Source organism: Phalacrocorax aristotelis, chromosome 4 (assembly GCF_949628215.1).
Source record: "Phalacrocorax aristotelis chromosome 4, bGulAri2.1, whole genome shotgun sequence".
Lineage (NCBI taxonomy): Eukaryota > Metazoa > Chordata > Aves > Suliformes > Phalacrocoracidae > Phalacrocorax > Phalacrocorax aristotelis.
In genome coordinates, this window is record NC_134279.1 from 16,156,466 (window position 1) to 16,178,186 (window position 21,721).

General features: G+C 39.8%; 1 protein-coding gene across 5 annotated transcripts in view; it reads left to right on the forward strand.

Moving 5' to 3' along the window:
• WDFY3 (WD repeat and FYVE domain containing 3) overlaps window positions 1-21,721 on the forward strand; it is a 179,852-nt gene that overhangs the window by 68,083 nt on the left and 90,048 nt on the right. For all 5 annotated transcript variants that reach the window (XM_075090410.1, XM_075090406.1, XM_075090408.1 and 2 more), the window contains 8 exons: window positions 2,575-2,684; window positions 3,738-3,899; window positions 5,709-5,901; window positions 9,061-9,247; window positions 12,150-12,316; window positions 15,150-15,617; window positions 16,994-17,092; window positions 20,734-20,927. In XM_075090410.1, the coding sequence (XP_074946511.1) occupies window positions 2,575-2,684; window positions 3,738-3,899; window positions 5,709-5,901; window positions 9,061-9,247; window positions 12,150-12,316; window positions 15,150-15,617; window positions 16,994-17,092; window positions 20,734-20,927 (1,580 nt within the window). The remainder of the gene's footprint in view (window positions 1-2,574; window positions 2,685-3,737; window positions 3,900-5,708; window positions 5,902-9,060; window positions 9,248-12,149; window positions 12,317-15,149; window positions 15,618-16,993; window positions 17,093-20,733; window positions 20,928-21,721) is intronic.

Consider the following 21,721-nt stretch of genomic DNA (forward strand, 5'->3'; position numbering starts at 1 on the left):
TGCCAGTTGTACCTACTTACAGTCAGAGACTGATTGCCCACCTTTGCCTGTGGTCAGGTAGAAAGAGGATGGGCCTACTAAATCGCACCTAACACTGAGCTGGTGGGGCAGCGTCATCACAGAAGCAGCACGTGCTTTAGACACTCTCGACACTCAGAATTTAGGAAAGTCGCTTTTGCCAGGAATTCTGGCGTTTTGTGTATGCCTCTAGTATAGGAATTATGGCTGTGGCATGGCTGGTGCGCTTTCTAAGTTGGGTTGGTCTGCTCATACATCCAACCCTCTGGCCAATGTTTTGCACCAATGCTTTTGGAAAATAAAGTGTCAGCATGCTGGGAAGTTGCTGCAAGTCCACTTTTGTGTGAGTTTTAAGAATTGCCTTACTTTCCTTTCATCTTGGTATTTCAAGCTTTGTTTTATCTCAATGAGCAGGGGGTTGGTAGGTGCATCTCCTTACTTCAGCACAGCATCAGAATTGGAAAAGCCAATGGTTTGTACAACAACGTGTTATGGGAATAAGGTTGCAAAAGAAAAACATGGGAAAATAGCCATTGCACAAATGAACCAAATCTGGACTTTTACTTTAAATCCATCTCCTTTTGTTTATCTTTTCTTCTAGGATTGTAATTATAAAAGGGTTTCTGGGCTTTAGGGAAAAATACATCCTCTTTGCACTTGAAGGGAATGAAACAGACACCAGCATGTGTGAAGTGAAATGCCCCTGAGTGAGACATCAAATAGACTTTTTCCTGTGTGAGAGAGAATCATATAATAAGAGAGGTCTCTTGTCTGACCACCTGCTCACAGCCAAACTGTCTGTGAGAAGGGACCAGGTTGTGCAGGGCTCGATCCTGTCATGTCTTGAAGATCTCCAAGGCTGGAGACAGCACAGCCTCTCTGGGCCCTGTTTCAGTGCATCTCTTTCCTTGGAGTAGGGGGGAGTTTCTCCTTTTGTGCAGTCTGAACTTCTGTTGATTTAAGTCTCTTGTCTCTTGCCCTCCAGCCATGTAGTGCTGTAAAGAGCCCAGCTCTGAATTCTCAACAGCTCCTCCCCCCCCCCCCCCCCCCCAGCCATGGGCACTGAGGCTGCTGTTCGGTGCCCCTGGGGCTGGTTCCTCAGCCTTTCCTCACAGAGCTCCCAGACATCTCGGTGGCCCTCAGCTGAGCTCCTGTTGATCATTGCCTTTCCTGTATTGAGTTGGGACCAAAACTGAATGCAGCATTCCACATGTGATCTAATGAGTGTTGTGACGAGGGGGGTAATCCCTTCTCTTCATCTACCTACCAGCTGTCCTCCTGTTGATAAAAAACATTTCTTTACATTTTGGTTTTTGTTACATTGATTGACCAGTACACATGGTGGCTGATGGCTTTGGCTTTGTATGGTGGTAGTCTCTCTTGGGAAAAGTTAGTGTTAGGAATGTAAAGCAAGCAACTATAGACATCTTCTAGGATCCATCTACTTCATAGGTTTACTAGTCCAGCTCCGTTTACGGTCCAGTGCTACAGAAAATTATCTTTCAGTGTAGTCAATGCTATAAGTTTGAGTATTTCGCTGTAAAAAAAAGTGTTTACTTCAGAACAAAATCCTTCACAGGTATGTGCTGGGGAATCTTGACAGCAAATGAAGCAAATAAACCAAGATTAAAATTGGATACTTTTTCAGTTGCTGATTTATTCCTCTGTTAGTAATTCCTTTGTAATTCCTCTTTTAAGCAATATTACACACCTTCCTTTTCTCTCCTAGTTGACACTAAAAGCACTGAAGATGATTGATATGCAGTTAATTATGAAAAATGGGTTTCGATTTCTCTTAAGGGTAATGGACAGTCATCATGACTGGCATTATAGATTTCTTAACATGTGTATTCAGACAGCAGCGAAATAGGATTACATTTTCTGTTGATTTATTTCTTGAGGCTGATAACTTGTTTACTAGGCTGAATATTTATCTTTGGCTCTGACTGATACGGAATAGCATCTGATTCCAGAAGCGGTGCCTGGATCATAAGAATTACCCAGAAATTGTTAGCATTTTATTTTTCAAAAAAATGTAGGACGGGGGTATGGTAATTGCTGATCTTAGTCCTAATTTTACTTTTTGTTCCTGGTTTGTCTTTCTGCACCTCTCCTTCCTTCCAATTTCTTCCCATTATCCTCTGTACTGTGTTTTGGTGCAGTGCTTCCCCCCACCTGAAATTGAATATCAGCTTTTCCTACTGAGACCACTAAGTGATGGTGATTTCATGTCTCTGGAAAAGAGTATGTTGTATTTGATAAAGCCAAAATACTCAATCAAAAGTTGCTGCATGTTACTGAAATCTGTCTGTTGGTTTAAAGGATGATGCATGATCTGAAAACATGCTTTTTGCAGCCTTGCTAGTGTCAAAGTCAAGTGCGTGTGGAAGATTGGAATGTGTGTCTGGAGAGTGTAGGCCTTAGCCTAGTCCTTTTTTCAAGTAGTGCTGTGGAGGTGAATTCATGCTCAACGCTCGGGACTGTTGAGAGGACGTGTTCCCTTCTGCAGACTATCAGATTGAATTATTATTGCATTTTTTAACTGCTCCCCCACAGAGGCTGCAAGTCGTGCCATAGTCCAGTTTCTGGAGATCAATCAAAGTGAAGAAGCAAGTAGAGGTTGGATGCTGCTCACCACTATCAATTTACTAGCTTCATCAGGACAGGTTAGTCATAAACAGCAAGGCTAAAAATAAATTGTGGGGTGGGAGAGGCAAAAGCAATAAAATAATGAGCCGCATGAACATGCGCTAAAAGATGTTGTAACTATATTCTGCTTTCTGTGTTAAGATCCTTTTTCTGTTATACTGCCACAGAAGTTCTGTTTTAGCTCCTTGTGGTTTCAGTTGACTAAAGAAAATAATCGTTTTGGAACTTTAGTTTGTAATGTTCATTTGAATTATGCATACAACTTTTATTGTTCCCGAAATGCTTCTCTTGCATGCTGCTGCTTAGTGCCCCCTCATGAGATGCATGTCACATACAGCACCTAAATCACTTGGGCTTTGAACTTGGGCTCCCTGTTCAAGCCGCAGTTGTGAAAAGCAAAGCCAGCAGCAGGGATGAGCAGGTGATATCGGGAATCTTTACTGCATCTGCTTTTGCTGCTGCCCTCCATCAGAGAACCAGTCTCTGGCAATGTACTGGACAGCTGTGTGGTGTGTTCTTACTGCTCTAGTCTGCCTTTATAATTCAGCACATCATCTTATCTGTGTTTAGTGTGTCACCAGCCTCCACCCCAATTTGTCTTTTCTTCCCACTGATGCTTTCATGTTTTCTACTACCTTGCTCCTTATGCCTGCTTATACTTCTTGCCAAGTGCATGCATAAATTGAATAGTGCTCCTCCCACTCCCATTTCTACTGCTACGAAGAATAGATAGCTAATGAGGGCTTGGCTGAAGGTCTTGTAGTTAACTTGTAAACTTCTGTTGGCAGAGACTGTCAGTTTTTATTTCTGTCCTGTGTGGTGTCTGCTCTGAACATCCTGCTCTGAACTGTGGATGTTAGATGCTATTGTCTGGTAAATAAATTATGATCCCATTTTTAAGGTTACTGTTTAGGTAGGTATTCAAGAATAGATTGTAAATCTGTACTGCTGAGTGGACACCTCACTAAAGGTGCGAGAAAGAAAAACCAGTATTTGAGTCATCTGCATTACAGGAGTGTGACTTTTTGAATATAGTAACTGTTTTTTTGCTCTGTTTTCTTTTTCCCCAGAAAACTGTGGACTGCATGACTACAATGTCAGTGCCTTCCACACTTGTTAAATGTCTATATCTGTTTTTTGACCTTCCACATGTGCCTGAGGTAGTTGGAGGAGCACAGAATGAACTACCTCTCGCAGAGCGCCGAGCGCTACTACAGAAAGTCTTCGTACAGGTAAGGAAGGTAAAATAGGTCATGGAATTTGCAGGAAGAATGGAAATGCTTCATGTGAGGAAAGTCCAGAAACTTTTCACTAGAACCAGGTTTTGCTCTTCCTTGATTCTGATGGCTCAGAGTAAGGTGGATTTTCCTGCAAGCACAGTTGAGGTTAAATTTCTAATCCCCCTGTGGTTTTTGTCCTCGGTGAATATCTCCTCCACAAAAATGCATGCAACTCTTCTGTGTAGCTGCTTGAAAGGAGAAACATGTTGACTATTATTTTGTTTCAATCTAACTGGTTGGAGTCTTTGGTATCTTTAGCTGTCACTGATTTAAATAGACCATTAGTATTGGTAATAATACATGAATATAACATATGCTATTTTCCCTATAATTATGGAAATAAACCATGAATATGAAAACAAATCATTTAAATATAGGAATGAACCATCTGAGCTTGCAGTTAATGTTACAATTATCCCACAGAATTCCCAGGGAGACGAGGGACTCTGTGACCTGCCCCTGCTTTCTGAAGTTTTCACTGGAGGTCTTGCAAAGAAATTCCCATGCGCTTTCCTGATAAAACTTTTAGAGTGAGCTGACAGTTAATGTTAGAAAGGGGTTGATGATCTACTACCAGTTTCCATGTGCAAATTGGTCGCGTCTCCATGTAGGGTCATTGTAGCCACACATGCTATCTATCAGCAATCACGTCCTTCAGGGATTTTAAAGCAGTGTTAAGATTTATAAGTATAACATTTGAGAGGTATTTTGGTGCCTGCACTACAAAAATAAAGATGAGAGCCTTATTCCCACAATTACTTGCCACAATGTCTGCCCAGTAACTGTCACTATACGAGAGCTTATCCATTTCCCTATTTTTTTTTCGTAGTTCTACAGGCTGTCTTCCAAAGCAGAAGTTGTGGTGTGCTGAGCTGTCTTTCAGAAAATGCTTTGCTGTGTTTCAGTCAGCAGAGTTAATAAATGATCAGTGCTACCACACAGAGTTCCCCCCCAATACACTACAATTCAGCTCTTTTCTGTCTGCCTTCAAGAGCTGTAGTGGTGCTCTCAGATGAGCTGGCTGGAATGGGTGAGGTTCAGATAGCTTCCAAACCTCCTCTGGATGCAGGCAGCCTTGCAAAGTCTTCCTACAGCTTTCTGAGAGGGAACCTCAGCTTTTCCTGTACTAGACACAAAATGGACATCAGGTGTCCTCAAAGCATGCAGAGAAGGGAGCGCAACGTAATAACTTCGGTTGCGTGGCTGCATTTTGCCTTGTTTAAGGTAACCTGGAAATTCAGATCCATGGGTCAGTCATTCAGATAGGTCTGCAGTGTTGCTGTATCCTTTCCAGCCGTACTATTTTGGCTGTTTTCATTTGGCCAAGATGGTATGGATGCTGCTCTGCTGACAACACATTGATAGCCTTCTTCCTGCATTAGGAAGGGATACAACAGTTTGCTTCACAGAGCCTCTGCCCCACTGCAGCATTTAGACCTGTGAATTAGGTAGCGGGCAGATTCTCCAAGAATGGAGTAACCTGGTATCCATACAAATATGCTGTATCAGCCTAAGAGATTTAAACTCTGTTGCTAATCTTTTGCTAGTCATTTTAAACTGAACTGGGACTTGAAATAACCGTGTGATGAATAATCTTGTCTTCAGTTCAAAGTACAGAAACAACATGCAAAGGGAAAACAGCATGTTGCCTTTTTTATCGTGCGCGCTAAATGGAAGAATGTTTTGCCTTTTACTAAGTCTAGACAAAAATAGCAACGATCAGGATATTAATGCTAGATGTTTAATGACTTACTGTTTTAGATCCTAGTAAAATTGTGCAGTTTTGTGTCCCCGGCGGAAGAACTGGCTCAAAAGGATGATCTCCAGCTCCTGTTCAGTGCAATAACCTCATGGTGCCCTCCCTATAATCTGCCTTGGAGGAAGAGTGCTGGGGAAGTACTAATGACCATATCGCGTCATGGCCTTAGTGTCAATGTAGTGAAATACATTCATGGTATGTGTCTTTATCCAATATATTTATTGGATTTTTTTCTGTTATCTCTTCGTTTTCTTAGTTAGGAAGTAGGCACGAAAATAATAGATCAAGGAAAGCTTACAGGCTTTTATTTTAAAATTTCACAGCACTTGTGTAGTGAGAGAGGTGTTTGTAGCTGAGTCTGCCTCATCCATATTTCAGGTTAACATTGGAAGACAGAATTTCCTCTTGTTTTGGTGCTGAATTTATGCGCACCAAAAGGAAAGGCTGTCAGCAACTTCAGTAACTGCTTGTATTGGGAAGTAGTCGCTGGGAAGATGCATAGGTTTGTCACTTCTGCTGCGAGCATCAATTCTTAATGGGAGTTAGTTGATTTCTGTCCTGTGTTTGAGTTAGCAGCAGCAGCTCCTTGCAGAGGCGTGAAGCAAGCTAGCAGTGTCCTGTTTACAGCTGCTTGTTTGGGTACCACTCTAGTTGGCAATAAAAGTGTAGAGACATCTGAGGAAGCTGTAGGTAGGGGAACCAGCTCCATGTGTTCTGCTGACGCAGTTTGAGCTATTAGAAGCCCATGTAGTAAATACCGGTGCATTAGGCAAACCAGGGAGAGCTAAGCTGGGTATACTAGGAGAAGGTTCTTTGTCCCAGACATCTTGCTTTTGCAGGAAGAGGCTGGGACAGACTGTTATAATCACCACCGATTAGCAATGTCCAGGGCACTGGGGGCTGGCATACCCTGGTAACAGCAAAAGCTGGGTAATACAGACACTAGGAAGTCCTTGAGGGAGCATGGCATTTGGGCACAGAAACGCTTGAGTGTGAACCTCTGAATACTTATTGATGGCACGTTGTTACAGCCAGCTGACGTCCTCCTCTGTGGTCCAGCCCAGCTTCCCTGTGGGGTCCCCAACCCAAGGACATTGTAGGGCCTGGCCTGGGGGGCTTGCCTTCACTTGGGTGAGACGCAAGCCTCTGCCCGAAGTAGGTGGTCTCTTAGTACCAGTGCTCCTAGAAAGTTTACAGTAGCCTATCCTAGAGCCTGTGTCACAACCTGGTGTGGAGCTTTTGGGACACAGCTGGAAAGAGCCTGGTGGCTCGATGGGTTTGCAGCCCCTGTGTTTTCCCTGTTGGCTGGCTGACTAGATTGCTGACTGTTCAGCCGGCCTGTGTTTCTTCTGCCAGGCCCTCCTTCTCCTCACCTTGCTATACAGCTTACAGATTGCAGATTTTGTGCATCTTGAAGGCCAAAATAAAGTCATTTCATGGGCTTAATGCAGCCTGTGAGCCACCAAACAAATGAAGCAGCCAGACTCGTTCTGCTTTATTTCCTGTCCTTTTTTGACACAGATAGCATCCTGACTGTTTCAGGCATGGTAACTGTTGTTTACAGGGGTATTTCTGTAGCTGGCTGCAGATTTTGGTGGCTAATTTAAGTAGTAGTTTATTCATCATGTATCTTTACAAGGGACCGGTCACGGTCTGCTTAGCAAAGGCAGCTGCCAAGCTGGTTGGTGGCAAAGAATTTGTGAGAGCAAAGTGGGATGAAAACCAGTGTTGGACAGGATATTAGCTGCCTGGGAGCAGCTTTGCATATGAAATACTCAGGTTGCATTAATTTAAAACTGCATGAGTGTTTAGGTGTGGAGGATTTGAGGTAGGAAATTTGGTAGAATGTTTCTAATATTACATTTAGGGCTTTTAGACTGTGGGACCACATAGAAGCATTTGTAGTTTTTAAACTGGAATGACTGTTAAAGCGAACCAAAATCCTTATCATACATCTTAGTACTGTATACCTACTGGTAAAAAAGAAACCCACAGTTTCCTCACACCCTGGAAAGCAAGTAGTTACAAGGCTCCACACAACCATTTTGGCAGTTTATGAAATATGTCACCCTGATCCCACATATTTCACAGAAAATTTTAGTCTGTGGTTTTTTTTTTCTTGTGTTGGCAGCATGTTTCCAATTCCAGTCAGAAAGATGTGAATGTACAGTATCACTTGGAACCACAGAATAGGTATCAGTTAAGTATTTTCACATAGGACTTAAAAGGTGATAGGTATTTTGCCTGCATCTGTAACAGCCTTCTGGAGGGATTTTGATGCATGTAGAAGGTTTATGCATATATGTGAAAACTTGCAAAGTGCAACGAAGAAAATAACTGAGTTTTGCCTTTGTCGTTTGCCGTATTGCAGCTACTACCATTGTTGCTTCTCTATTGGCTTGATCCATAGAGGAGTGAGGCTGGCGTATTAAAAGACATTCTAGGTTCTTTAAAAAGTAAAATAAAATCTTGACAAGAAAACCGGTTGGCATTCCCTCTCACTTTTTATAAAAAAATAAACCTGACTTAAGAGATAACGACATCTGTGAAGAGGCTTCTCTCACATTCAGGAAAAAAGTTAGGATGTATCATCATATGCAAAGGAGCATCCTTTCACTGTGTCATGCTTTGATTTGATCTCTGGGAAATTTTGTTACCAGTCTAGCTAGAAAGATTTGCACTTGTCTTGCACGTGCTGCGAAATTAAAATAGCAGATAATTGAAGGGAGCATCTTTAAAACAGGAGTGCAACCTAAAATCTGACTATAGAATTGGGAAAGCTTTTGCAACTGACCAATGAACTGATGGAATGTGAGAGGTATGCAGAATGAGTAACCTGTCTCTCTTTGATCAGGATTTATTGGGCAAGCAAATATACCAGCCAAAGAAATGCTAACCAGAGTAGCAATAAGAAGACATGGTGTAAAGGTTTAGGTAAAACCCTACGCATAACATCAGTAACAGGTTAAGTCAGTGCTTTGTATAACTTCGTGTCTTAAAAGAAAAAAAGATGTTTTAGAAGTATTTACAGTTGCCATATTTATCTTTTTATTCTGCTGAGTTATCCAGTCAAAATTTTAAGGTAAAAACCAGTATTTGTCTACACAGTGTCCTCCTTGCAAAGAGCAAAGATTATAAAAGGGAGGAAGGGGTTGGCAAAAAGAGGTTAGGGTTCAGATCCAAAGCCATTTGAGAATCCTACGTGTCTAAAAGTGCTCTGTGATAGTAAATGTTATATGATAAGAGATAGTTAAATAGAAGTTACCTTATTGCCGTGATTCTTGTACTAGTTATGCTTCTTGCTGTGATTAATGTCAGTAAAATCGTAAATTTCTTAATTGTGGTTCTTTTCAGAAAAGGAATGTTTGTCCACATGTGTTCAGAACATGCAGCAGTCTGACGACCTTTCTCCCTTAGAAATAGTTGAGATGTTTGCTGGACTTTCTTGTTTTCTCAAAGACTCCAGTGATGTATCCCAAACATTGCTGGATGATTTTAGGATATGGCAAGGATACAACTTCCTCTGTGACCTCCTCCTCAGGTATGCGAAAGTGCTTGAAGGAATACAGACAGATCACTGTGAGTTTTTTCTGAGAAGGTTTCTTAATAAAGAGTAGATGAATAGCTCTGAACAGACAAGTGAATATAGGTTATTATGAAATGAAGATACTAGGATCAAAACATGAAATTTTGTGCTTTTCTCCATTTATGAAACGCCACTGTTTCACTTTTTATTCATTGGTACTGGTTTATTACTAAATGTTTCTGTATGTGCTGAGAAAGCAGATACTTAAAAACACCTGGTACTAAAAACGTAGAAAGAATTCAGAAAAAATTTTGACTGCAACTAGTGATTTTTGGGCTTGGTTGGGGTTTTGTTTTGTTCTAACATACTATTGTAATGAAAAATCACGTATGTAAATGTGGTGCTTGCTGCTTAGTACTGAAGACGTGCTACTTGGTATTGAAGAGACATTTTTTGTACATAAGCTCTAATACCAGAGAACTTTCACATTACTAGGGAATCAGTGTATATATGTATTTTTTAAAATTTGTGGTTTTTATTAAAGGTACTGCTAGCCTGCTAATGCATCACAAAATAGGGTAATGAAAATGCCTGCCTAAACAAACCTTGGATGTATGATCCATCCATGATTTTATTTCTTTCCGGGAAATAAACATCATTCTTTTCTTTCTCAGTCAGCAAATTAGTGTCTGCTGCATTATTTGTGTAAAATCTGTGGCCAGTCTGTGTTGCTTTGTTTAGATATGAAGTTCTGAAGAAGCATGCTTAGCTGTTGAAATATATGTGTGTTCTACAAATCCACGACAGAAACTGGGAAATTATGGGTGCACACCTTAGGAAGTAAACTCGAATCAAAGATGCTTAGAAACAGTACTGTAATGGCCACGAATGAGAAGTGTTAATGTCATCATCTCCCTCTTTCCAGCCATTAATTTTGGGTGCTAGGATGCTAGGCTTAGGCACCTAAATATTGAACTAAATTTTGTACTACATAGTATGTTTCTGGGTTGTTTGTTTGTTTTAAATGGATACCAGACCTAGATGTGGCATTTGAAATTCTTAATCACAGTTAAGATTATTTGTAAATTATCTTCAGTGCCACAAAAGCTCAAACCTGTTAAGGAATTGTTATTGTTCTTGTAGTAGAAAAGGTATTTTTGAGTATGCTTTGAACAGACGCCTTAGTAAATATAACAATGTAATTGGAACTTGCCTGTTTCCAGAAACTGACAGCCAAAGTTCAGGTGGAATTTGAGGGGAACACACTCTCATTAGCAATTTCATTTTCAGGTACAAAAGTGATCCTCTGCAGATCAAGTATTTCAAACAAACTCTCTCCTGAGCTTGCTCATCCTTTAAATCAAAAAATGGGGAATCCCAGACAGAGCTATAGAAAGACTAGAGGTTTGCATGTCTGATCGAAGAATGAGAGCACCTGGGTTCTTCACGTGGCATCAGTAAAGGTTAAAAGGGTTGGAATGCGTTATCCTCAATTCTTCCCAGGGTGGCTGTAGGAAACTTATGCCAGGCATTTCTGCAAGAGTCTTAGTAAGGTGAACAGTGCACACCAGCATGTGGTGTATCTGTTAGCAATTTGTGTGTTGTAGAGGAGATGGAAGATGGTTCAAAACATCACTGCTGTTTTGATGGCCATACCTCTTGCTGTTTCTTCTAAGTTCCAGTTTATTTGATCTTCAAATCAAAACATAGTTTGTTTAAAAAAAAAAAAAAAAAATCATCTTGGAGAAGCCTGTGTATCGGTCAGTGATGAACAGCAGTAATGTACTCTCCCTGGACACGTTTTGGTTCAAACCTACTGACAGAGACTTGTTCAGCTCTGTGGCACTATTGTGAAGATGACTGTTATGTGGAGGTATGAAATCTGGACACTGGGCTTCAAGCTTCAAAGAAGAAAGGCTTTGGAGCTGGCGATGCAGAAGAATGTGTGAAGAAGGTGACTTAATAAAAAGTTGCAGGAGATCTCTGAGGACCAAAGGAGCGAGTATGTAATTTCACCTCGATGATGTGAAAAGGCAGGGCGTGTGGAGGATTAGTAGAATGGAATAGGTGAGCTAAATGCTTTCTGTAATGGCTGTTTAAAGGAGGTTCAGCCACATGTCTGACTGAGAAGAAGGTGAAGGATGCAGAACGAACTGCTTGTAACGGCTCCCATGGTCACTTGTCAGCAAGAAGAAAAATATAGCTTGCATTGCATGAGCAAATAAGATATTGTGGTACCCAGCTTTCTCCCGAAATCTACAGAGACTGTATAGTTAGTAATTAGACGTGGTTTAATTTTCGGTGAAGTGGAAGGAAAATGAGAATTGTTTTAGGGTTCAGAGTCAGTTTTAGGGTTTGGTCTGACGGCGTGTTCCTGGTGGGAAACAGCGATTGGAATGGGATGTTAGCATTTCCATGCTCTTGCATTCGAAGGGAAGGGTCCGTAGTTCTAATGAAGGTGCTTCATTTTGTGCTTCGAAGTGTTAGGCTTCTACTAAGATGCTGTTTCATTAGCATAAAATATTAACTCTCAAAGTGGCAGATATAATCTAGCAAGTTACTTATGGATTTATTTAATGACAGACTATTGAGGTATTTTCCTGTCCAGTAGCTTCATGTTTGTGAGAGGATTTAAAAGGTAATTTTCATGTTTGTTCTGCTTTTTAGCAGGCTTTTGAGCTCAAGAAAAGATTTATGAGGTGAATTTCTATGGCAAATAAATGTATACTCTCATAAATCCAGTAAAGTTTGACTGACATAATGGTATGAAATATGAACAGAGAACATTTAAAATACTGCAGGAACAGGGCAGTAAAAGTGTGGTCTCTAAATTAATAGAGAAAAATGGAAGAGGTATTAAAATGATTTCCGTTGAAATAACTAGTGCTTCTAACTCGATCTATTGTACTTTCTTTAGATTAGAACAGGCAAAAGAGGCTGAATCTAAAGATGCTTTGAAGGACTTAGTTAATTTGATAACTTCCTTAACAACATATGGTGTCAATGAATTAAAGCCAGCGGGTGTTACCACTGGAGTACCTTTCCTCCTACCTGGATTTGTGGTCCCACAGCCTGCAGGCAAAGGTGAGTCTGCTTCCTTTCTCCCTCTTTGTTTTTTTTTTTTTAATGTAAACAACAAATAGAAGCTGTGTACTACACAAATGATATGCAATTGAGTCTAGTTTTTTTTACTAAGATTGCATGTCAAATACTTAGTTCTGTTGGTCTCAAAGGTTGTATTTTGGGATTGGTACCCAAAGAAGAAAGTGTAGGGCTTTTGTCTTTGAGCACTTAAGGCTGAGTCAAACATCTCTCACTGCAAAGCTGACAGTTTCTGTGTGGACATTTTAAGAGATTATTGTAATGGAGAGATGCACTGATTTGATTTCTCGTGTTTTAAGCTGCTCTTACTAAACTGATGTGAAAGGCTGATGTGATGGTTTGGTGATTGCCCCCCCGCCCCAATTTGCTTTCTGTTAGCTTTTGTCAGCTTAGGCAAGTGTAACTTGCAAGCTGAAATCTGTTGTTTTGTCACCAGTGTTCCCAGAGTGGTGAAATCTGTGGTGTGCTTGCAACCACAGTCAATTATGATGTGGAGATAAGGTTGAAGAAGTCTGAGGGGGGGAAGGGTTTTCTAAAAATAACCTTATTTTTCATGTCCTGTGTACAAACATAAATTTCAGGTGGGTCTTGTGTGTATCTAAGAGTTGGGAATTTAACAGTGACCATGGAGCTAGTTTGTTACTTGGACTTTTTGTGGGATTTAATGCCAGGGTTACAAGAAGTTGTTCTGTGATAGGGTTACATTTGTAGATTTATAGGCTAATGGATTTACTTTCGCTGTTTCTCTTATATCTAGGTTCCTTGGACAATTACTTCCTTTCTTTTATATTGAGAGAGTTCATTGTTCATGGTACTTGTTTTCCCTTTGCACTAAATAGAGAAAGAAGGTGATTGTCACACTCAGAGCTTAAATTCTCCATGTTTTCATAATAATGTACTAATTTTTGCTTAAGGTAATCAGCTTTTCTGATACAATAGCATGAGAGAACCATGGTGTATTGCAATTTCCAAAGGAACTCTTTTATTTAAATTTCTGGTACTCGTCATGACATCTCTCAGTTCATTTTACCTGCTTTTCATTACGTTGGCAAGTTGTCTTTTTATGAAGACCATATGAGCCCATTTTCTTAATTGCTTTTATTTAAATCCTTTCGGTTCTTGAACTCTGAAGAACTGGTTAAGATCTAGTTTCTTCAGGGGTCCTTGTAATAATCAAAGATAATTTATTAATCAGCTTGATTGCCTGGAATAACTGTTGATACTAAATAAGAATATAAATAGTTGTATCTGTCACTACCTATGGTTCTGCCACATTTAAAGCTCTAAATCCTATTTTCAGTATTTTTCGTTGTAAAGAAAGCATGTGAAAAATGTCCTCTTAGAAACGGATGAGTGTGGCTTATAACGTAACATCAATATTCTTCCAGTGTCTGAAGTTGTTCCGTGTTAGTTTTCAAGGAAGTTTCCTGTTGCTTTTTAAAGAAATACTGGCAGGGAGTGTGGTGAGGCTAGACATGGAGATAATTGAATTAATTAAATTGGGCAACTTAGTTTATGAAGACAGTAGCATTCCACAGAGTATGTGCAGTAAATCAGGATTCTTTGTTTATGAAAGGGTTTTTAAACCAGGTTAGTGGTTTGCTTATAGTTTCTTTAAAAATAAGATTTTATTGTTAGAGCATCCTAAATGCTTTGTTTAGAGTGTTTTGAGTTGTCACTCTGATTTTTTGTTTTTTTTACCATTAGTTGTTTTCTGTATCATGGGATTTGTCCACTGTGACTTGTACTGTTTCTACAGAAGCTAAAAAAAATTGGCTTTGAGGCATCTTTTTAGTAGAATAAGGATAATATCTGCCCAAAGAAAATTCTGGGGGCCACAGGGAGTACTCATAAATGATGCAGTCTTTGGCTAAATGAATGAGGTTTCATTCAGCCTGAAGTTACTTAAGAAATTTGACTAAGCTTTTAAAGATGTGAGGTCTTTGTGTGCCAATATTATAGCTGCCTTACTCCTTACAACTCTTTTCCTTTGTTTTAATTTCCTAATTGTTAATAATACCGGACCCTGCTAAATCTTTCTTGTTCCCAGGCCTGATTCCCAAAGCCAGCCCTGTGCCACCTTCTGATATGGGTATGGTCATTCATGCTAGTTTATCCAGATCTAAGCAAGAGGAGCTTCTCTTTGGAAGGAAGGCAACTGCCAGCCTTACACTTCCCTGTGGAGTTTCTCTACACATAGCTCTCTTCTTTTCGCAGGCAATTGCCGAAGAGTTGGAAGCAAGAGGATAATTTGGAGGCCATGCATGTTGTCTAGCTTTGAAACATGGCTGATGAGGATTTATCATTGCTTATTGCTCTGTTGAGGGAAGGGATACAGATGGCTGTTATTCTAAACTTAGCCTGCTGGATACTTGTAGAGGACAGAGTTGCATTCTGCATTATGGAATACAGAACATGTTACTGTTGCTGCAATGAGTTTTCTTATAGCCTGGGTAGATGACAGGCAGGCTTTGTTTTGTCTCTAAAACTGTATCCCATTGCATGCTTTAACAATAGGCCAGCTTACCTATTTTAAATAAATGATCTTTCATTTAGCTGTTTATGTAAACACTCTCAAAGATGAAGATGCTGTGTTAATGAACAGTAGACTGTAGGATATGTAATGTAAGTGATCGTGCAGAGGCTTCTTTGGAGAGTCAGTTTTCATGGAAAAATTTTATTATATGTGACATATACTGTTGTTCATCCTTATTAAAATGCATGGATCATTATTAATAGCTGTACTCATTGTTTATGACAATTAATAACTTTCTCTTTCCTTTTTCCTCCCATCCCACTTTGTTTCCTGATTTAGGTCACAGTGTGAGGAATATTCAAGCATTTTCGGTCCTCCAGAATGCATTTTTGAGAGCAAAAACCAACTATCTAGCACAAATCATCCTTGATGCCATCATGAATGTTTATATGGCGGACAATGCAAACTACTTCATTTTGGAATCACAGCACACATTGTCTCAGTTTGCAGAGAAAATTCCTAAACTTCCTGAAGTGCAGACCAAATACTTTGAGATGCTGGAATTTGTTGTCTTCAGCTTGAATTACATACCCTGTAAAGAACTGATCAGTGTGAGCATCCTTTTAAAATCCAGCACTTCTTTTCAGTGTAGCATCATTGCCATGAAGACACTTCTTAAGTTCACCCGTCATGACTACATTTTTAAAGATGTCTTCAGGGAAGTGGGACTTCTGGAGGTGATGGTAAATCTTCTTCATAAATATGCAGCCCTTCTGAAAGATCCCACTCAGGCATCGAATGATCAAGGTAGTGTGTGCTCTTCCATTTTACTAATACATGGGGTTTTTTGACTGGGAATGGTGGAGGCTAGCACTTAAGAGGAGGAATGATAGAGTCTGAACAAGGGCTGAGTTACGCTGGGGGCTGCTGTGCCATCTTAAAAGCTCATTGGAATTGCATCTCTTAACATCCTGCAAGAAGCTCGAGGGAGGCTTTAATGAAAGGTGCTATATGAATGCAAAATAGCAGGAGTTCATATTTTCCTTTTTCAATGTTTTTTTTTTTTGATGTATTGCTTTACTATTTCTTACATGAAAAGAAAAGTGAAGGAGCAATACACAAAAAGGTACACAGGCATTTCATTGTGTTTAGCCTCAGCTTTGAAAGGTATATGCACATATACAAGCTCTTAATAGGAATACGTTTTGTTTGCAGACTTATTAATAACTTTGGTCTACATTTTTCTAAAGTGTTAAATACTTTTCAAAATTTTTGGTTTTTTTATCTTCAGAGTCGAACATCTCAGAGATAAGCTACATGGCAGTGCATGCTTCTCAGGCTAAGGAGCTAAGTGCCATATGTGCGTACATACACACATATAGAGATACTTCCCCCCCCCATTCCTTATTCAAACTACAATTGAGTTAGTGTGCACCAATGACACTTATTTTTTAATCGTAATTGTGGGACATTTCACCTGGGTTTATTGTCTGAAGCTTTGTTAGTGACCAGTAGCAGTTGATTAGAGTTAGAAAGCTTTGCTGCCAGCAACTCCATTGAAAAACACATCAGTTCTCACATTCTTGCGTGTAAATGGACCAAGCTGTCATCTGATTAGGGTGCTACCTGGGTGAACATGCCCTTCTGTTGTGGCTTGCTTCTTATTGGAATGATGCAAAACCCACGTTGTTTTCTGGAGTGTTACTCTGTGTTTAAGATGCCACTTACAGGTGTTGGTTCATCTGTTTCACTTGTTGAATCATCAGCGCATTTGATGTAATTATGTGAATGTAGTTTTGTGCTTTTTTGTGGAATTTCTGAATACTGAACAAGAATAGGTCCTGTTAGTCTTCAACTATGGTATGGTTTTGTGTCTTCAAGAAACGAAAGTTGGGGATATGAAACTACACGTACATCTGCAGTGTCAGCCACTGAGCTTACGGTGCTCAAAAGCTTCTGTTTAAATTCTTGCCTTTATAAATTAACTTTTCCGATGATTCACAGTTAAGCTTTCCCAGGAACTCATGTGTAGACTAAATCTTAATTTGCTTTGGAATATGGTTAGGCTGCATGTTCTCTGGAGAATCAAAGAAAATAAAAGTGTTGGTGGAGAGTACCAAGAAGCATCTTGGAAAAGAGTGATTTTTACTATGACTTTTGCTTCTGAAATTATTTTTTTTTAGGGGATTCAAGACACAGTTCATTTGAGGACCAAAAGCAGCTGGCTTTGTTGGTTATGGAGACCTTGACAGTATTACTACAAGGTTCAAACACAAATGCAGGTAAGTATAGAGACCGCTGTCAAAATATTTATTAAAAAGTAACTCAGAAAATCATGCCTGAAAGCGAAGTAGCCTTGACTTTCTGTCTTCAGGCAAGTAATCAAACACACTGAAACATATTTTTTATCTTGCCAGGTCTTTCCAAAACAGAGAATAGACAGCATAAACTAGAGTGCATAAAATAAAGGAGTACAAGATAGTGTTTTTTTTTAATCTTGAGTTTCTTTGCTGTCATTTACCTGAAGGCAACCACCACACCCCATCACTCTCCAACAATGATATAATAATTTGTAGTAGGGCTTGTAACACAGGCTGTACACTGGAAAATGTAATTAGACACATAGTTTGCTGTTGACAGTGTCATGTCTACTTAAAGGTGATTAAAAATGCTTGTAGTGAAAGACGGCTTTTAATTTTTAACAGCATATTCCCAATCAGTATGTACAAATAGGGCTCTTATGAGTGTCCTTGTCTAAATCAGGCAGGTTTATGTTATATTTCATTAGCCAAGACTTAGTGACTTCAAAATAGACAGTATGTGTATCTCATATTAGTAAAAGCTGTCTCTGAAAGCTTGAAATAACAGATTGTGAAAGAGTAATAGTTTGTTTTAAACCATTTTTGTCTATTCTATTAGATGAAGAAGAAAATGAGCAGGTAGGGGGAAACAGACACCACCCCAAGAAATCAGGAAGTTCCTGGCCTTGGAGGCCATGAAACATTCTATTTCAGCAGTTGGTTTTTTTTTCCTTTTTCTCAATTCTGGCTGGTGTTTTCTCACTTCTGGTTTTGTTTTTGTTTTCATTTAAGTAGGAGAAACTACAATCTGCGACAAATGCTTAAGAATGAAATCCTGAAAATTGTCCAGGTTTGTTTACAGCTCAGTGTTAAAACATTAGCTCCTGGGCTAATGGTGTAAAGCTTGTAACTTAGGGTGTTTTCTGCTTTTGCCTGGGCAAATTTTTTTTATTTAAATTTAGGCCCAGTGTTGGAGTAACCTCCAGTGTTGTCTGTGCCATTTCACTGTTGCACCTGTTTTCAAGTTCTCACTGTTTTCAAGTTCTGTTGCATTTCAGCTTGTGGCTTCAAACTACTTTAAAAAATGGGTTTTGAATTCCTCCCACTGAGCATTTACAACATCTGCCAGCTTGGCTTTGTCCACATACTTGATAAGTAAGTTCTTCATTCCATCAGGAAAGGCATTATTCACAGCACTCAAGATAAACCCCAGTGGCATGTCCTTTGTCAGAACAGAAAGGCATTGCAGCGAAGCAGAGGTTACTCCAAGCTGATGTTTCAATTAGCTATGCGTTCAGGCTGTCATGATCATGTTTAGACCATTTTGTCAAGTTGCTCACAAGAAAGCTATGGATGACATTGCCAGAAGCTTTGCTGAAGTTGAGATGTCTCCTTTGCCACTTCCCTTTTGTCCACCGAGCTACCTCTCCTGCCAGTGGAAAGGGGGGGAATCTTTGATTTACTAAATCTGTTCAATGATGAACCAAGAAGCTAGTGAATAAGGGTGAAATAAGGAGGGTTTAGAGAGGAATTGGTGTATATTACAGATTAATTGCATTAATCAATTACACATTTGTACATCTATCACTCAGCTTTGGTTTTGCTGTGTAAGAAAAGGCAGAATTAGGAACGAGTCAGAAAGGAGTGGCACAAAGGTTCATGTGGGGGCTTCCATATAAGGAGAAATTGGGGGGGGGGGGAACCCAAAACAAAGAAACCCTTAGGTTTGTTTGATTTCTAAGGATGAATGAGAGGAGTTGGTGTAAGTGTTCAATGATAACATCTCTGAAGGACTAGAACTGCCTTGTATTTTAGAAGTGGCAGGTCTTGGTTCACAGGACTGGACTACATATACCTGTGTGGCATCAGGGTCTGTGGTACTGGAGCCGTGCTCCTCTGAGGTATGGATTATGTCCATGGTAGCCTCTGCCTGACTTGTGACAAATCCTTGGCTGCTGTTAAACACCGTTCCTGACCTCACCGGGGAAGATTGAAGCAGCCATCAGTACCTCATTATTATATCTCGGTAATGAGTTAATCTCTGAGTATCAACCAGAGAAACAACAGAGGGTAGCATAAAATGCATCAGGGCTGTGGAATGGTGTTACAGACAATGTTCCTGAGGACCCCTGGAGAATTCAAGGGCCTCATTTCATCAGTAGCTCGCCAAGTTCAGGAATATGACAGAGCTGCACAGGATGAGTTAAGAAACCATTTCTCAAAGAAGTTGTGGTTGCTGTATGTGCAGCATGACTGGGATGTGAGCCCAGAGGCCAGCAGAAGGTTTAGGTCATCACAGAGAGGCATAAATAGGCACTATGCAGCCTCGCAGTGTGCTTCATACCACACTCAAAGCTTGGTTTCTCATCTCAAACTGTATCTCTGATAAGGTTTCCTGAATATTGCGTAACTGATAACCAAATTTCAAACGTGAAATTTGTGTGTCCAGACCCAGACAGGTTCACTGGATAGTCAAGAATCTAGACCAAGAGTGGGAGAAGTATAAAATGTTACCTCAGTCTCTGTGAAAACAAGAGACCTGACCACTGAGGAGATATGCTTTGCCTGTAAAAGGATGCAACCAACTTTTAACTGTCTCAGGGTCTGAGGCCTCTCCTTTTTGCCTTGTCCAAGTCCATATCTCATCCAAAGACCATCAGAGAAAGCAGGAAGCAGGAAATCAGGAATGGATAGTGGGACTAAGGTTTGTATATGTACGTTAGAGGGAATAAACATTGTCCTGACTAGCTTGTTAATCCTGAACTTCGTCATTTCAACTGCTCTTTCAGTTTATGGTCACAAGGAAGATGATTTCTTTTGATGCAGTAATGCGACATTGATCCATTTTCCTACTCTGTTTTCGTCTTCAGTAATTAATATAGGGCAGTACTCTAGTGCTGGAAGTGTACTAAACACACATTATACGTGCCATATATATTCTAGTTTGTTTCTTATAATGTTTTCAGAATCAGTTTTCATTTAGTTTTCAGTTAATATTGCTCTATGTGTTGTTCTGGGTATCCAGTAAGCTTGAGAACCATTATTTGACTTAAGCTTTATCTGTACAGAGATAGGTCTTGCCGTAAGAAAACTTCTGCACAATCTTACAAATCTGGTGGCTAGACTGAACCACTTCTCAACCAGTGCTCCTAGTCTGCATGTCTTGTTCAGAAGCAGCCTAGTCATGTTTTTGGCAATGAACTAAATGTAATATAAACACTATCCCTAACCAAAACAGCATATAGTCTTCACTAAAGACGGAGGGTTTGCTATATTTTCTTCTTTGTTTCATCCTGTGACTCTTTGAGCTCAAACATGAAAAGCATAACTACTGTTGGAGTAACATTGTTATTGAGGAAATCTTAGAACTGACCTGCATCCTTGTACTCCACACCTTTAGTGAAAAATACTGTCAAAAGAATATAATTCAAGTTCTGTTATTATTTGTGGTAGGAGAGGAAAAATAGTAAAAAGTCATTAAACATCTATAGGGCTAAACCCCTGCCATTCAATCTGTAAAAATGAAAATAAGCACTTTCTATGTTTTGTTGTCATTATTTGTTACTGATTATATTTTTCATACTCCTTATGTGCTTATCCCCACCCTCCCTGTTTCTGAGTAGGTATTTTCAGGGAATTTGGTGGTGCAAGATGTGTACACAACATAGTAAAGTATCCCCAGTGCCGACAGCATGCCCTGATGATAATCCAGCAGTTGGTGTTATCACCTAGTGGAGAAGATGATATGGGCACTTTGTTGGGACTGATGCACTCGGCTCCACCTACGGAACTGCAGCTGAAAACGGACATCTTAAGGGTAAATGAAATCCTGCTCAGGAGCCTTGCTCCTAAGCCACTTTCTTAAAAAAGAAGATGCTGAGAGGGGATTGGTTTGGATGGATGGTATTTAGCTACTGAATGTAGATTGTCTCTGCACTTGAAATGCATACCTTTGATGCGTGGTTTTTATTTTCTTCCATCTGTCCGTGGCAGTTTTCAGGATCAGAGACTGAGGCTAGCAAGCGTGTGTTTTTAGCATCATCACTTGTAATCAGCCTCAGTGGATAAGAAATGAGGTTCTACAGTTATTTTTCTCTTCCCTGGTAGAGTATTATTCAGTTAAAAATAATGAGAATTAATGGGGGGGAAAAAGCAAGCATCTAACACATAATTTTACTTTCAGCACTGGCTTGCATTTTCCTGTGGCAGACCTACTTTATTTTACCATTTTGTTAGTTATAAATGCTGAATTATTTAATATAAATGTAAATCATAGTGACCATAGTAGAAGATAAAGCTGAAGAACTTGCTTAAGCAAAATAGTGGAAAGGTAGGAATGTAAGGCTGCGAGTGGAGGAGGAAGAGAGAAGAGTCTCATCTGTTCTCTATCATATTAGGTTTTTGGCTGCCAATCTAGATCCACAGTTTCTTCTCAGAATAGCTAATGTTATTTTTGCAAATTGACATAATACTGTTATTTTAGGGTAGAAAAGCTGAGGCAAGTAGTAGTAAGTAAATTATTCTTCTCAGAGAAAACTCTGAGACATCTGGATTTGTCTCTGTTAAAAGGAACTGTAATATTTCTCTGGCAGATCAGCAGCTTCATATTAT